We start from the raw sequence: 17,124 nt of genomic DNA, 5'->3' as shown, positions 1-17,124 counted from the left end.
AATCAACCACGTGTAGGTACTTACAAAACCAGACATATGGTTTTGAATGTTTCTAAGGCTGCGTCCAGGGTCAGCGTTTATGCGCTTAGGCGCTGACCCGTGCTGAGGCGCGCTGACGCTTCTCAGTGAGCCCCTGCAGCCGCAATGAGAGCGGCTTTAGCAGGAGCTCACGCACGCTTCCACAAGCGTGCAGAAGCGTAGGTCTTTTTCAAATTATAGATTTTTGCAGGGCCGGACACGTGAGCGGTTCGCCCCATGAGGGCGAACCAGCTCCGTGACGTCACAAGCCCCCCCCCCCTGACACGCCCCCAGACTGCGCGCGGACCAAGGCCAGGGAAAGCACTCGCTTTCCCTCAGCCTCCGCGCGGCTGCAGTCCTATGGACGCAGCCTAATGTAGGAAGCATTTCCAAAGTGACAGCCCCTTCCCCTTCTGATAGGCTCTGGGTCTTGAGCCCCGCCCTCTCTCTAGCAGTGCACCAATTGTTTCTAGTCACAGTCAATCATATTCTAGGACTACATTGCCCACAATGCTGTGCAAGAACTGAATTAAATAACCCTGAGCAAGCGATCGATTACAGGAGAACGGATCGATCGGCAACTTAGCTAATCACTTGTCAGTGTGCAGATTGTATTGATGCGCAAATTGAGTGGGGAAAAAATATATATACTTTTTAAAAACGGCAGCTTGAACTGCAGCTTTTAGTAGAATAAATAAAGCCAATTGAGCACCAGCTGTGCAGATAAAGGTGTGTGTGGGAATAAGGTCAAACAAGGGGAAAGTCACATAACCGAGTTTGGGAGCAAAGTCTAGCACACCTGAGTCACTATACAGACGCACTCCCCACTATAGTGGCGGAGAACGAAATCCTGGGATAGAGTATGCGGGAGAATGGGAATATTTCCTGTGCATGTCTATGAAGCAGGCAGTGCAACGAGAGCTGCTGAGTCCAGGCTGCTGCAGACCGTGCAGAGGTGCCCGCGCGCAGCGTGATCTCATTGCCTTAAGGCATTGATCGCGCCCATAGACCGCAAGGGCACATGCGCGCAACAGCAGCAGGAGGGGGCACGCGATGCGCGAGGAATCAATTGAAACTGATTTCTCGGGGCGACGGGCAGGTCACGTGAGCGGTTCGCCCAATGAGGGTGAACAGCTCCGTGACGTCACTGACACGCCCCTACGCACGCCGCCCGAAGGCGCATCTAGCATGTCTGAAAAGCGCACCCGCTTCACGCGGGTGTCGTCACGGACGCGCACATGCCTCCGCGCGGGCGAAGGCTGTATGGACTCGGCCTAAGTCCGAGTTCACAAGACACTGCAGAGCAGTGTGATACAGTTGTAACCTATGCTACTGCAAAGACAGAGATTTGTGCCACTTCAACAACAATACAGGCATACCCCGCATTAACGTACACAATGGGGCCGGAGCATGTATGTAACACAGGCATACCCCGCATTAACGTACACAATGGGGCCGGAGCATGTATGTAACACAGGCATACCCCGCATTAACGTACACAATGGGGCCGGAGCATGTATGTAACACAGACATACCCCGCATTAACGTACACAATGGGGCCGGAGCATGTATGTAACACAGGCATACCCCGCATTAACGTACACAATGGGACCGGAGCATGTATGTAACACAGGCATACCCCGCATTAACGTACACAATGGGGCCGGAGCATGTATGTAACACAGGCATACCCCGCATTAACGTACACAATGGGACCGGAGCATGTATGTAACACAGGCATACCCCGCATTAACGTACACAATGGGGCCGGAGCATGTATGTAACACAGGCATACCCCGCATTAACGTACACAATGGGGCCGGAGCATGTATGTAACACAGGCATACCCCGCATTAACGTACACAATGGGACCGGAGCATGTATGTAACACAGGCATACCCCGCATTAACGTACACAATGGGGCCGGAGCATGTATGTAACACAGGCATACCCCGCATTAACGTACACAATGGGACCGGAGCATGTATGTAACACAGGCATACCCCGCATTAACGTACACAATGGGGCCGGAGCATGTATGTAACACAGGCATACCCCGCATTAACGTACACAATGGGACCGGAGCATGTATGTAACACAGGCATACCCCGCATTAACGTACACAATGGGGCCGGAGCATGTATGTAACACAGGCATACCCCGCATTAACGTACACAATGGGGCCGGAGCATGTATGTAACACAGGCATACCCCGCATTAACGTACACAATGGGGCCGGAGCATGTATGTAACACAGGCATACCCCGCATTAACGTACACAATGGGGCCGGAGCATGTATGTAACACAGGCATACCCCGCATTAACGTACACAATGGGGCCGGAGCATGTATGTAACACAGGCATACCCCGCATTAACGTACACAATGGGGCCGGAGCATGTATGTAAAGTGAAAATGTACTTAAAGTGAAGCACTACATTTTCCCACTTATCGATGCATGTACTGTACTGCCATCGTCAGAAACGTGCAGAACTGATGTAAATAAGGCATTTGTAACAGGCTCTATAGTCTCCCCGCTTACGCACAGCTTCGGTACAGGTAGGGAGCCAGTATTGCTTTTCAGGACGTGCTGACAGGCGCATGCGCGCGCTGCCGTTTGCCTATTGAGCGATATGTACTAACTTGCGAGTATACTTAAAGTGAGTGTCCTTAAAACGGGGTATGCCTGTACTTACCTTTCATTTTATATGACAACACTTCAGAGATCGGGATGCTATATACTACCGCCTTCCTTTCCTCCCTACGTTGCTCCCCTAATGATGTTATGCACATAACAAGCTTTATAAAAAGCCACTAGTTGAACTGGTGGGTACCATTAATAATATTATAACACTTTGCACTTATGCCTTTTTTTTAATGGCTTCACGTTGCAATGAATCATAAGAACTAACATGTCAAACTCTCATGTTGGTTAATGTATCACTTCAATGCCAAAGGCTCTTGCAGATGAAGGGTTAAAGATAAGATAACCTGTTACAAGCCCATACAATACTTTGCAAGTACTGTACCAATACAGCTGCTAAAACTCGATGCAAAAAAAAACGTGTTCTATGCTTATCATCATGTCATCTGTGTTCCAATCAGCCACGCACTGTAAGGTGGGTGACCTTTGATAAGTGTAGGCAGCATTTTTGCCGGTTTCAAGTCATGTAAGAACATGGCCTACATAGAATCATATGGGTGTGTTTTTAACACAACACAGAAATCGGAAAAAGGTATGTTTGTGCAGCTGTCTGTTGCAAATGTATCACAATTGCCATGCAGCTATATGCCTGCCCATACAGCCCAGGTGGCATAATAATAGAAGTTCCTTGCTGTACATGTATGTATCATCATATTCAGCCCTTGTTGATCCGCGGCTGGGTGAAGGCCTCACCTATGATCTTCCCGGCAATGCGGGTGCCGCCTCCCTTCTCCACGTTGCTCCAACAAATGTCCTAATTTTATTTTCACGTCTTACTTCTGTCATCGGCGTGGTCTTTTGACAACCCTTGGTGTATGTACGTACAAAGACTGTATGATCACAGGCTCATTTTCAGGGGACTGTATTTTTGCCCACCATATACTGTATATTTATATATTACCGCACTCACATATTTTTCTACTTGCTCGTTTTATATTTAGATCGTATTAGCTGAGAAATTCAACCAAAAGGTGAAAATACACAGTGCATTGCCAGCACTGAAAAGGCCTATTATTTAATGTATGTAGCACCCTGTTATATTTCTATGGTCTGGCATATAAATCCTGGTAATAGCAGGCAGTGCTAGAGTTAAACCCCTAGCACATGGCCCTTGCATTTGAGTCAGTACCACCTAAAGTGATATTGTTGCAGTTATCAGGCACATGCCAGGGTGAGGGCTTCCTACAGGCTACAGTAGGGCCTGCCCAGTTACTGGGACAGAGAAGCTAGCCCCTCCCCTGGTATAAAAGTGTTATCCTATGCTAATTAGTCCAGTTGTGTCTGACCCTCCTGAGTCCTGGTCCTAATTCTGCCCAGACTCCTCCTAAGTCCTGTCCTGGGGATGATACCCCTGGGTAAGAATATGCTAGACTGAGGTTGTTAGTCCTTCTAAGGCTATCTGTCCAGGAAGGAGAGAGGGTTAAATTGCCTCAGACATCCAGTTCCTGCTGGAGCCTGATACAGGTAAGGGTGGGGTTAATTCCCTCTGGCCCTGTCTCGTAAAAGCCTATCTATCTGTCATGGGAAGGGGAGGGGGCTAAATTGCCTCAGGCATTCAGTTCCTGGGGGGTTAATTCCCTCAGGCCCAGTCCCTGCTGCACCGTGCATCTGCCCAGGTAAGGGTGGATGCTATTACATTTGAAGGATGATGCATGTAACGGGACTATTTGCTGATTCTACCAAGACTCCAATAAACCGGTTCCACTTTACCATTCCTGGCACTCCTGAAGTGATTCATTTACCAGTTCCTGTGAGGGGTGAATCACTGCCTCTGGCTGGGCCCTTACAGGTGGAGGCGCTGCACCACATCTAGACTCCAAGCTTCCTATACGCGGAGGCCCAGGCTCCAAGTTTACCAACAGGTGAGCATCACTAACACCAACTACCCAAAGATATCCTGCCCGAGGGGATAGGGGTGTTACATGTATAAAATATATATATATAATAATAATTTATTGGATAATAAAGAAAAAGATTACATGCCAAAAAGTTTCATTGTTGACGCATTTCGCATTGAAACCTGAACCTTTATGAGAGAATGAACTGGGTTACCCCCACCACTATAGGATTATAGATACTGGGCAGTAATCCAGGTCTCCAACACTACTTTAGTCTACCAATTGTTAATCATAAAAAATATAGAGCAGGGCCCCACTAATACGGCGGGTTCCGTTCTGAGGACCCACCATAAAGCAAAAGCGGAACTGGCGATTTTCGTTATGTGCGCATGCGCAGACCGGCAATGCGCCGTCCTGCGCATGCTCAACCTCGGTAAATACCCCCATTCTGCGCATGCGCAACCCCGGCCTGCGCATGCGCAGACATGGTGGCCCCCTGTATTTCGGGACATAAAGTGTTGCCAGTATCTATAGATATGTACTTTATTAGTGGGAGGTACAGGATGGTCTCTCTTGGGGCACCTCAGTGATTGCTTTCCGTATGGATTGACGAGGAGTTCTGAAGATAAGTGAGCGACAGTGGTTTGTCTTTATAATGTTGTTATCCTCATCAGCACAGGACACTTATATTAATGTAACTTGAAAGGACTTCTTACGCTTGAAGTGTAAAACAAGTGAACCTTATATGGGAAAGGACTTTCTGCCCCTCATCTATATAAAACAGTTCAACTCAACGGCAACAGAAGACTTGACTTGGTTTCTTGTTGGCTAGATATGATGCATCTTGTAGTTTCTGCACATCCAATAAAGTGTCAAGCTGCTTTTCTATGCCAGGGATGCCTCTGAGCTCTGCTCATCTGAATGGAACTCCGAGCTTCCCGGACATGAACAAATACAAAGCATATTAGGCAGCAGTGAAACTGAAATAGAGAATCTCCTGGAGCTGTACCGCGGACCCCGATTTCCAGGTCCCTCCGCCTCATTCCACTTTCTGACATGTGGATTGTAGCTTCCTATTGGCCCACCGGAGACAGACTGTCCCCAGAGGCCATATTTTTTGGTCTTGGGAGAAAGGGGTTCCTGGAGGTCAGGGCACCATGGATGGGAAAAGGATACAAAGAAGAAAAGGACCCAAAGAAAAGTGACACTCTTAATTTATCTTATTTATTTTGTTGCATCAAAAAGTGCATATACAAAATAAATAAGATTAAATAAGAGTGCAACTTTTCTTTGGGGTCCTTTTCTTCTTTGTCTGCTTTTGAATAGCTATTGTATAGCCCTATAAATTGCACCACCAACTATGATAGATTTTTATAATTATCACAATTATTACATCTGTAGCTTTTATACATAACCACCCCCTTAGAATTAATTCCACAATGGATGGTCTGTGAGGTCACTCCAGTTCAGGTGATGTCAAAAAATCCACCCCCCAAAGAAGTCAGCATTGGGCCCTTTGCGGTGATAATTGTAGGCCACACTGAGCAAATTACTGTAATTAATCTGGGGGTTTTTTTTGCAATTCAAATGAGCTTGTTTTATGATATAAGAAATGCACATCAATGTGGTCCATTGTGCTGGCCAGATGTATGTATTTGGTGGATAATATTCTCCATTCCAGGAATTCTATGCTCTATTGTTGTACAGCAGTTTACTGTTCATATTTTCAGTTGCAAAGAACCCTCCCTTAAAGTCCTGCGATCATAACCTCCTCACTGCTAATGGATCCTAGAACACATACAGTATACAATAGATATTGTATACATTACAAATACAATACATATTGCTCTGGCACCAAATGGGTTAATCACTTGTGTCTGTCTGTGCTCTCTATCCTCGGTCTCTTTGTATTATCCATCCAACATGAAACATGCCTACCTCCTGAGGCTTCATCTGCCACAAGGTCTTCATCATCAGACAGGTCTCCGTATCCCCACTGATGCTTCCCTGTCCGTGTGTCAGACTCGCTCTCTGGAAAATAGACTTCATCCAAAACCTTGGAGCTGTGCAGTACCTGTGTGAGAGAAGAACCAACACCCGGAGTGAGTGTCATCAACACACAAAGGATAAAGAAGCCCCCAGCACCGTATACGGGAGTCAGACAAGAATTTCCGCGAAGTGTCTTAGGCGAGTGCTGGTGCATCTACTGAAGAACATGATAGCAATCTGAGTACCGTTTAATCCCACTGAGAAGACTTGCAAAACTGTAAAAGCACTCACCAAAACAACACATTCATTACAATTTGAATCTGAAACATGTTAACAAGATTTGTGCATCTAAGAAAAAAGCCTAACAGTGAAAATGACAATCACAGGTATCCAAAAATACACACTACATAATGATTTTGTTCTGTGCTACCGAAGCTAGGAGCGTGAAACTAATGGAGAAAAGAAAATAATTCAAATGTACAGTAAACAGACTACCTGTACACAGCAATTTGTAAAATGTGATTTTGCAAAGAAACGTTTGATCAATATCCATCATCTTAATTTAGTTATAACTTAGAAGTTTTTATTTCCTTCAAATTTTTCTGGTTTATATGCTCTTCTTTATGTAAGGTTTTTTTTTGTGTTTTAGGTCTGTCTGATTAACAAGTTTGCAAACCACTTCAATGCAATCACTACCCCGGCAGCTTGGCTTGCAACCTCGCTGTAAGTAAGTCTCTCAACTGATGTAATCTGGCTTTGTCAGACATGTATTTGCTGCAATCTCTTTAATAAACGAGCCACTGATGCAGTTTGTCCCTATTATTTAAATCGCATCACAACGTGGTGAACAAGATGCACAAACCATAGGTGACATCCTGAGGGATAGCCTAATTATTAGACCACTGGTGTCATCCACCACACGATGTTACCCTGCGACAATCAACATCATAAACGTTGTTATTCTTCAAGACAATGTATTCTGAATTTTTGAGATGCTGCCACCAACAGGTCAGGTTTTAAGGATATCTGTGCTTCAGCACACTGAGCCACTGATTGTGCCATCTATGCTGAAGCAGTGATATTCTCAAAACCTGACCTGTTGGTGGCCCTTGAGGACTGGAGTTGGTCACCCCTGGCTTAGACAATTCAATGTATCAGTGCGTATCAAACTCCAAACAGAGATTAAGCTCATATGAGCAAGGCTTCTTTGGGCGTCTATTGTAGTTACAATAACAGCAGCATACAAAGTACATTACTACGGATACCATCATAGAGATGAAACGATCTCCACCCACCACTCCGTGCAAAGATTAATACATTGATTGGCCAAGGAGATTACAACACATTGGTTTACCAGCCAAGGGGTTCCATTTACACATTGTCCCGCCCTTCATCACTTCCATCCGGATACCTACAACTCCATAACATTACTCTATTTCTCATCCAGCAGAAGCCTACAAGAAAATGACTGTGGGATAAGATCATCCGAATAGCACATGGGAGGTGTGGGTGGTGAGAAGAACGAGCTATTATGTAAGGTCACCTTAATCTTTTCCACAGTAGAGCTTAACACAATGATGTCAATGCTCCACATTTAACCCATTTGGTTAGAATGCCAATAGTTTCGGGAACAATGTACGGGCTGAATGACCATTTTGTGGCTCATCTGGGTCATTATCATCAAAGCTCAGGAGTGTCACACTGCCACAATAAAATATAGACTTCTGGAGTTTGGCTGTCTTCCAGGCCTGTGGTTACGAAGGGCTCCCTTCCATGCACTCAGCGTGGCTCCGGCAGGCTTAAGTACCCAGACTGCCCTTCTAACACCAGTTCATCCTCTCAGCACTGTTAAACCTCCCTGCACTGAATTGCTAGCTGTGAAGGGAGCTCAGGCAGCCAAAGTTAGCAATCACTACACTACTAAAACTTAACCCCTGCGTGTAAACCTCTCAGCTACAATCCTGCAGGAAAGAGGAGGATAACACGGCTCTGTGATATACAGCTGTGTTCTCAGTTTCTCCTTTCTTTTTTTCTCTTGTGATATCTTTTTGTGACTGGCACTGAACATGCCCCATCTATCTCACCCTGAATACCCCTCCTCCTCAGTTCATCAGACCGGGAGAAGGAAGGAATGCGTAGGGACAGCATTTTTCTGTGCAAATAGGTCGGGGCTTGTGATTACAGGGCGATCAGGCGGGGAACAAAGGGATTAACCGGTAACATAAAAGGTGTTTAATCAGCTCGGGCTGGGCTGAATGGGAACTGGAGCCCTGAGAGGTCTGAGGGGAAACTGGAGTTGGCGTTCCGTGCAGTCACTAAATGCCAGCATGGCATGATGCCAGCACACAGGTCTTGCACATGTAGCTCACACAGATCATGCATGAGCTGTACAAGCAGCACACTCATACCATGCACCCAAATTGTGCACAGATCATGCACACGATAATACATGCACAGAACATACATGCAGAGCAAACACCACTCAAAACACTGCACACGGATCACATACATTAACATAACACGTTATTAATAACGTACACATAACATATTATTAACATATTACTGTATATACAAATATAGCATACGCAGATACACACTACAGTATGTACCTATTCTGTACACATCTACAGTTACATGTATACTATATATTTACCTATGGACACAGATATATAAATTACAAGAGTCTGCATCTCTAGCTCTTGATAAGTATTTTCTGGATGGAGGGTGAAAAAATTGTGACCTCAATGATATTAAAGCTGCAGTTCAGTCTTTTTTTTAAATTTATTTTTTTACTTTAATAGTTTCATGTGGGCAATCTCTAATTACCTAAAGAACTGTATAGCTGCAGGTCAATTCGTTCTCCATGTATTGATCGGCGAAATTTGGTGACATAATTAGTGAAGGGATCTGTTTATATTCTGCTTCAGTCCATCAGTGGAAGCTCATGAATATTCATGAGCACTCCTGCCCTGACATGTGCTAGAGGGAGGGCAGGGCTGACAAAGGGGTGTGCCAGGGCTTGTGACAGGACATGAAGTGGCAGTGCCTTAGCAAATGGCTGTTAAAATAGAATACAAGAAAATTGGTCTTTCAAAGTTGTTTTTTTAAAAACAGAAAATGCTAAAAGTATTTTTTCTTACTACAGAACTGATTTATTAAAAAAAACACACATGCAGGATATTGACTGAACTGCAGCTTCAACAGATCAACGAACATTATCTACTCATGCAACTGCAAACTGTAGCGCAAAGGGACTTCCGGCGACCGCTGTGAACTTATTTTTTTACCAATTGTAACATGAAGCTGCGTTAAAACTCCTTTGCTACCGCAGGGGCTAGCAGCACATCGAACTGTGTCCCTGGCTCTCCTGGTAGTGAAAAGGTTAATAAGCCCCTGAACCCGGTCACTGAGTGCTCCCCCAGCAGGGAGCAGAGGAATAAACAGGATGAGTGGGAATTCTCTCACTGGGAAGGCTCTTGTCCAGCACTCAGATGGACATTTCACCACCTGGCTTCTCTCGGGTTTATGGATCTCTAGCGTGTTGTGCAGAAGGGTTCAATCTAAATCAGTATAGTTCGATAAGACAAATCAAGAATATTATTAAGGGCCAAGAAAAGATCACCTGCAAACCTTTTTCTCTGTGTTGTGTGTAATTTATATACATATTCTAAAATAAAAAGTGTGCCAATGTAACAGATATAGACAAGAAGAGCAGCCATCATCAAGCAATACAAATGTAGTCTGCACCTGTTCTCATGATGAAGTTACCTCTTAGTGTAGAGATGTCATCGTAACCATACTATGCATAAGGAATACAGTAATAGACTATTTTGCTGGTAGGAAATAGACTTGGGAAGTCTCAAACCCTAAGTCTAAGAGGCCCTCTTATGGTGGTCCATTCCCCTCTTCTTGGAGACTCAAAATAAGTAATTTATTAAATCTGCGCATTGACCATTCTGTATACTGATTAGCACCCAACTTTCAGCCACTATCGGGATTTCATCCAGCCACCACCACAAAGAGTATCCTTGGTAACGAAAGGGACAATTTGAAGAACATTACACATTAAATAAGTTATGGTGGGTAAAAAACCTTCCTCCGTATAGCATCACATCTCAGCCTGCGAGCCTGCTTATCACCGTTATCTCCTAGCATACAGTGCTTCCATTGCAGCCAGGGATTCTGGGAAATAACATGCAAATGAGCACACAGTGCTGTATCCCAGGTAAGTGAGCAGGCGCTTCAAAATTGTCGAATACAAAATGAAGTGAAGGCCTGTTTGGTGCAGTGCAGGGCTGGCACAGATATCTAGTTATTAGAGAGAGGAAGTTCTACTGCCAAGAGCTTAAACATGGATCAGATTACCTGCAGGTAAAATCAGGATTATGCGGCAACATTCCAAGTAAATAATCAGCGTAAAACAAGGGGAAGGTGTATAGGAACGCAACTCATAAAAGAACCCTGTGCGAGATTCCATATCAGCACTACAGAGCAACACGATGGAAGGGGTAGAAACCTATAGCTGTATGCTAACATCGTTAATCAAAAAATAATAATAGCTTTATTTCATATAGCACTTTTCCATGGCGATTTACCATTGCAATATAGCGTGTGGCGCCCAGCGCTGTACATAGAACTATACAGGAAATCTATTGATTTTTTATATCCCAATAGAGATTTCCAAAATCTCACAGTCCGTAATGCAGGGGGGTCCCAATTAGCACCCCGAAGCCTGAACCCATTATTGGCAAAACTAACTACTACCACAAGTCATATGAGAAATACAGCCACGTCTTTGTCAAATGAATTGGTTAATCTTGAAACCTAGGGTACTGTGGGACCTCCAAGGAACAGCTGTGAGACCCTCTCCTGTACAGTGTGTATTGTAGCATTTGCCTGTTAAACCATCACATATAAGTCAGTGTTTTTGACCTCTACTATACATAGCTTAGTCCGGTGGTTTTAAAACCTCTCCTCAGGGAACACTTGATTTTAGTAATAACCAATCAGGAAAAATTACCTCGATGATATGCAATTAGTATATCTTGGTTATTTCCAAAATATTGCCTGCTGGGGTTCCCCAAGGAGAGGATTAACCACCACTGCATTAGATGCATATTTCCACTACTTTCACACACAATGCCGCAGCAAAGAAGATCTTCCCCCACAGCTGCCTCTTCATGGGAACCTACCCGTGGGTAACGAATGCAGCTGGCCCCATAGGGATGGAAACCATCAGAATCTGCCAAAAACTCCCCCACTAGCAACATGAAATTACAGTTCTTTTCTCACTAACAAAGCTAGTCAGAGTGCTCAACATGTAAGGGTAATTCAGGAGAATCTTGCAGGGGAGGTTCTTCAGAGCAGAGTAGGACTATCTGGCAGAGAAGGGATTAGGACAATGTTTTTCAACAGGGGTTCCTTGGAAACCTTGGGTTCCGCGGACATCCCTAAAGGGTTCCCTGCAATTTTCAGGTCATGTGAAAATTGTACCAAATACAGAATAATTTACAATGCATCGGATCTGAGACGCGCTATTAGAGAGGGTTGGGGCTACCGCAGAATTTCACATTATAATTATAGGGTTCCTTAACCAAAAAAAGACTCCGATACACCAAATCACTGCTTAGTTTGGCAAATACACCTTTGTGCCGATTAGAAATTTATACAGAAAAACATCTCTGTCGGGACAGTTAAATCTTGCCTCTTGGACGGGTTGACAGTGGTTACTTTAATTCCAACTACATTTGTTACAATATCTGAGAAGTAGGATTACTGTGTCTTCATGGACACAATGTTAATACTGTGGCTTCCGTGGTTATTTTGTAGTGTTATATGGCATGCAGATAAACAATATTTACTGCATGTTATAAAATGCCAAAGAACAGTGTGGTAATTCTAGTCATATAAAAACGAAGCAAATGATGAGGAAGTGGGAGGAGGAGCTGGGAGAGTCGCAAGACTTGGATGAATGGGAAGAAATATGTGAATCAATAAATACACCCAAAGAGAACCGTTATAAAAAAAACTCCTCTTTCAATGGTACTTCACCTCCCAAAAGCTAAACCGAATGATCCCGACGACCTCCTCACCCCTCTCGTTTCAGGAATTGTGGTCAGATAGGCAGTATGCTACATGTTTGGTGGAAATGTAGAGAGATCAGAGAATTATGGACCAAGTTGACATCATCATTCATAGAACTCTGGGGCTGAGGCTGACCCGAGACCCCTGACCCATGGGCGGAACTCTTGAATAGACCAATCCCAGACATTTCTGGGACAGAAGAAGAACTGGTACCACACCTATTTTCAGCCACTAGGTGTATGATAGCGGCTAACTGTAAGCAACCGGCTCCTTGGGTCTCCCCGACGATCAACAAATTGTGGAAAATTATGCCAATGGGGAAATTGACAGAGTTTCTTCATTGTTCAAAGTTACAAAAACATGGGAACCAGGTTGTCCAGAGTCAACCTCAACTATAAACTCAATGACCATATAGATCAGTGGTTTCCAAACTTTTCAGGTTGAGGGACACATCGTATGTTCTACACATTTTCACAGGCCAAAATAAAAAATATATCTTTTTATAATTTTTAGATTTTATAAATGAATGAATAAGTTTTATTTGGATCTTTTTGGAGTAATCAGCATGAAATGATTCATAACAAAAGATAAGTGTGACAATTTTACAAAGAAAGGATGCCATGCTTACACTGGGAAATGATATATAATGAGCAAAAATATATATATTTCTAGTTGCTGGGGCCGGATAGAATCCAGTGGGGGGGCCTGATATGGCCCCGGGTCGTAGTTTGGGGACCCCTGATATAGATAATAGTTTCGACCTCCAGGACGAGACAGAGAAAACTAAGAAGTGCGCCTCTCACGATGCAGTCGTACTGTAAGACCACCAACCCTGTTTAACAAATTAAGGAAAATATGCGAATCATCTGTACCACTAACCCCCCATCCCTTCCCCTTTCCGTTCTGATGTACAGTACGGCCCCACTCATACGGCGGGGTCCGTTCCAGGCCGCCGCTGTAAAGCGGAAATCGCAGTAAAGCGGGGCCCTATTGTACTGTATTGTATCTTTGGAAACAGAGATGCAGAGCTGTAAACCGACTGTTTCGCTGACAAATTGCACCTGACAAGGAGTTGCGCACGCGCTAAAACTGTTGTTTAGTGACAGCCGGATACTTTGCTGCTGTGCACGTCATGCAGGAAAAACGGAACAAGCGCAGAACCTAATGAATATGGGTATGCATTGGGAAACGCCGTATGAGCGGAACGCCGTAAAGCAGAGCGCCGTAAAGCGGAGCGCCGTAAAGCATGGCCCTACTGTATCCCTTTTTTGCTTTCTGTAATCCTCCCTCCCACAACTTAAATGTGTCAAATCATCAATGAACAAAAATAGTCAAAAGAAAATAAATACAGTAAATAAGCAAATGTGGGTTTCCAACAGTCACAGATATTATTCCATGGAATTTTGTTCCTATCTGTGATATGGATAAATATTGTATTTATTAACCTTTTTAGTACCACATTGCTGGGGCCTATCTGGCAACAAAAGTGTTAAAAAAAAAGTTTACGTTAGCCATCTGGTAGTGAAAGGGTTAAATCAATTTAACCAATGATAGCAAATAGCATTGTCATCCTTAGAGATACTGAACACCTTATTGCCTGCAATGGCTTGCACACCTTGACAGCATTTTAAGGGTTAATAGATTGCCATGCACTTCCTATAGTGAATAGGTTATTATGTTCAGGTTTTTATACATATATATTAAAGCAGCGCTCATTTACATTTAATGAACGGCGTGACAGTTTCCAAAAATACAAAGACACTTTGCAAACGTCAACATAAAGATGCTTAACGTCTTGTAATTACGTCATCAATAAGGCACTGAGAATGTGGCCCGCCAAACCGTTCCACCCCCCAGAGGGGCTTCATCAGTGTCATTAGCACTGGAGGGAACATTGTAACAGCAAAAGTATTTTAATCAGATTTAAAACATAGGGAAGGGTGACAATAGCAAATCCCTGGCAGACAGACAGAATGGTGTATGCTGAAATGTAACTGTATATTTGTGCTGTATCCAACCAACGGAACTTCTCACAGACTAAAAACGTCACCGAGAAATGCATTTTATACGACCTGCGCATGTTAGATGTGCTGAAAATAAGTATAATTAGTAACACAGACACCATTTCTCCCCCGCTCCCCCCTCCCCATCCCTATACACATTGCTGAGTGACACAGGCATACAGTAAGAGACGTAATAATCCTTACATAGCCTAGTCAGTTCATCCCATCCTAGTAAGTATAGTTCCCATAGACCAGGAGTGGCCAACTGCAGTACGCAATAGCCACCAACAGGTCAGGTTTTCAGGATAACCCTGCTTCAGCACAGGTGGCTCAATCAGTGGCTCAGTCAAAAACAGCCACTGATTGAGCCACCTGTGCTGAAGCAGGGACTAATTGAGCCATCTGTTCTGAAGCAGGGATATCCTTAAAACCTGACCTGTTGGTGGCCCTGGAGGACTGAGTTGGCCACCCCTGCCATAGACTAAACATCAAACCACAGAGACAATTAAACCTCTTGTATACAGCCAACAGTACCTGTTTTTTTTTGTTTTTTTAATATCTAGTATTGGTTAAGAGTAAACATTATGTCCACATGAAATTCTCCTTTCCCCAGCTGTGCTCTGATCTCGGCACGTACCATCGGCTGAACGAACGGGTTCCCCCACTCGTCTTGCATATTTCTGGGATGATGCAGTCGCCCTTCTCATGGAAAATCAAACCTCACCTTCACCAAGTTAATGAATAGGTTTGGGAGCGATAATCTGCAGATCGCGCGGACTCTCTCTTTCTGTGAGTGCGTCACTGAGCGGTGCTGCTCAAACCTCCCGATATGCAGCATTTCATTAACACCTTTCCTGCCGGAGGGGCCAACGAAGGGGTTAAAGGGCCATTTTTCACCACTGTGTATAAATCACACTAAAGAGACCCTGCAGGTAACTGTATGAATGTAGGATGGGTAGGTTAAGCAATGATCTGGCAAGGTCTGTACTAATGGATGAATGAAGGAGCAACGCTCTGCAGGTCTCTAGAAACAAATGTATTAAAAATGAATGGTGTGCAGACTGAGAATTCGGTCGTTTGATCATCTGTCAATAATCTGCAATGGATTCGGCAAGAAACCTAAAAAGTAATGCTCTGCAGTGACCTATATGCAGGATACTCTGTAGGTCTCTTGGAGATGCTTCCGTGTTAAAACCAGACAAAGCTCAGTGTGATTCTTTGGGAAAATAACAAGTTAACTTTCCATCCAGAGGAGAGCGAGAGACTGGAAAACGAGATACTGTAGTCTTTCCTTCCCTGTCTCCACTTCACACTTAAAGCAGCACGCCATTCAATAACCAACATGTGTTTATTTAATAAATCAGTTCTGTAGTGTTAGATAAAACATACTGCATTTTTAATTTTTTTATTTATTCAACTATTAATGTCATTTTAAGGAGTTTTAATATACTGAGCATCCGTTGGTTGCTATAGCAGGTTTTAGCACCACTACCCCGCAGTGCAAGAGTTTTGGCAACAAATTATCACAAACAGGAAAAGCTTTGCAGTGTTCCTAGCAGGAGACTGTGGCTGAGCTGCAAGCTGTAACAATAGATAATGTTACTTTAGTAATATAAGGTTACATTGTAGCTGCTGAGTTACACTGGCTGAAGGATTGATTGAAACTGAAAGGCAGCTAGCTATTAGGTGAACCCTGGGAAGCTGGATTATTGCCGATCGATCACAGGAGAGCGGATCGATCGGCAGTATAGGTAATTAGTTTTCAATAAAGGTCATCAAAGGCTGCATATATTTCAAAATAAAAATAAAAACATATATATTTTTTATAAAGTTCCATAAGGAATGCTGTGAGAGATGTGACAGGAGATCTGTAATAAAAACGTCACATACACTCGCCACGGCACGAACACTCGTACCTCTATGAGGCAAGCCATAGAGCGTGATTCCCGAGCAGACAAACAATTTTGTGTTTGTCGCAAGACGACCGCGTCACGTGCGCGGGTCAGCCAATGAGGGCGAACCGCTCACGTGACGTCACGACCACGCCTCCGCATTTTGTATCATATCTGTTGCAAAGTGAGTTTTTTTTTATAATTGCATCAAGATCCAGTGACTGGCTGAAAAGAACCTGTATTTCCCAAAGGATAGCATTTCACATGCAGGGAGGGAACGTCGCCATGTCCAGAAACATTTATGCTGCGGCATATACTGGTACTGAGCACTCCAAAACTTTGCCACGCGTCCAGCCATCTTTCTATATAAATAACAACACCTTGAAGTAGCCATAACACACAGACCCTTCCCACGGCTGCTATGTTTATTTTGTGCGGTGCCACATTAAAATTCTTTATCCCCCCTCTTCTTCTTTAAAACTCTACAAGACTCTGGCCGTTCTTCTATCTCTTTATACCACTGCAAATTCCCCGGCTGCCACTCGCTCTCGGATGTAGTTTCTCTCCCTTCTGCCCCACTAACCTCCTCACCTCTG

At 44.0% G+C, this 17,124-nt stretch overlaps 1 protein-coding gene across 10 annotated transcripts in view; it reads right to left on the bottom strand.

Annotated features, from left to right (window-relative positions):
* The window catches only part of HSPG2 (heparan sulfate proteoglycan 2), a 191,114-nt gene that overhangs the window by 126,910 nt on the left and 47,080 nt on the right, over positions 1-17,124 (bottom strand). For all 10 annotated transcript variants that reach the window (XM_075605833.1, XM_075605836.1, XM_075605834.1 and 7 more), the window contains exon 2: positions 6,499-6,634. In XM_075605833.1, coding sequence (XP_075461948.1) covers positions 6,499-6,634 — 136 coding nt within the window. The remainder of the gene's footprint in view (positions 1-6,498; positions 6,635-17,124) is intronic.

This window comes from Ascaphus truei, chromosome 6 (genome assembly GCF_040206685.1).
Source record: "Ascaphus truei isolate aAscTru1 chromosome 6, aAscTru1.hap1, whole genome shotgun sequence".
Taxonomy (NCBI): domain Eukaryota; kingdom Metazoa; phylum Chordata; class Amphibia; order Anura; family Ascaphidae; genus Ascaphus; species Ascaphus truei.
This window is presented reverse-complemented; position numbering and strand designations above follow the sequence as displayed.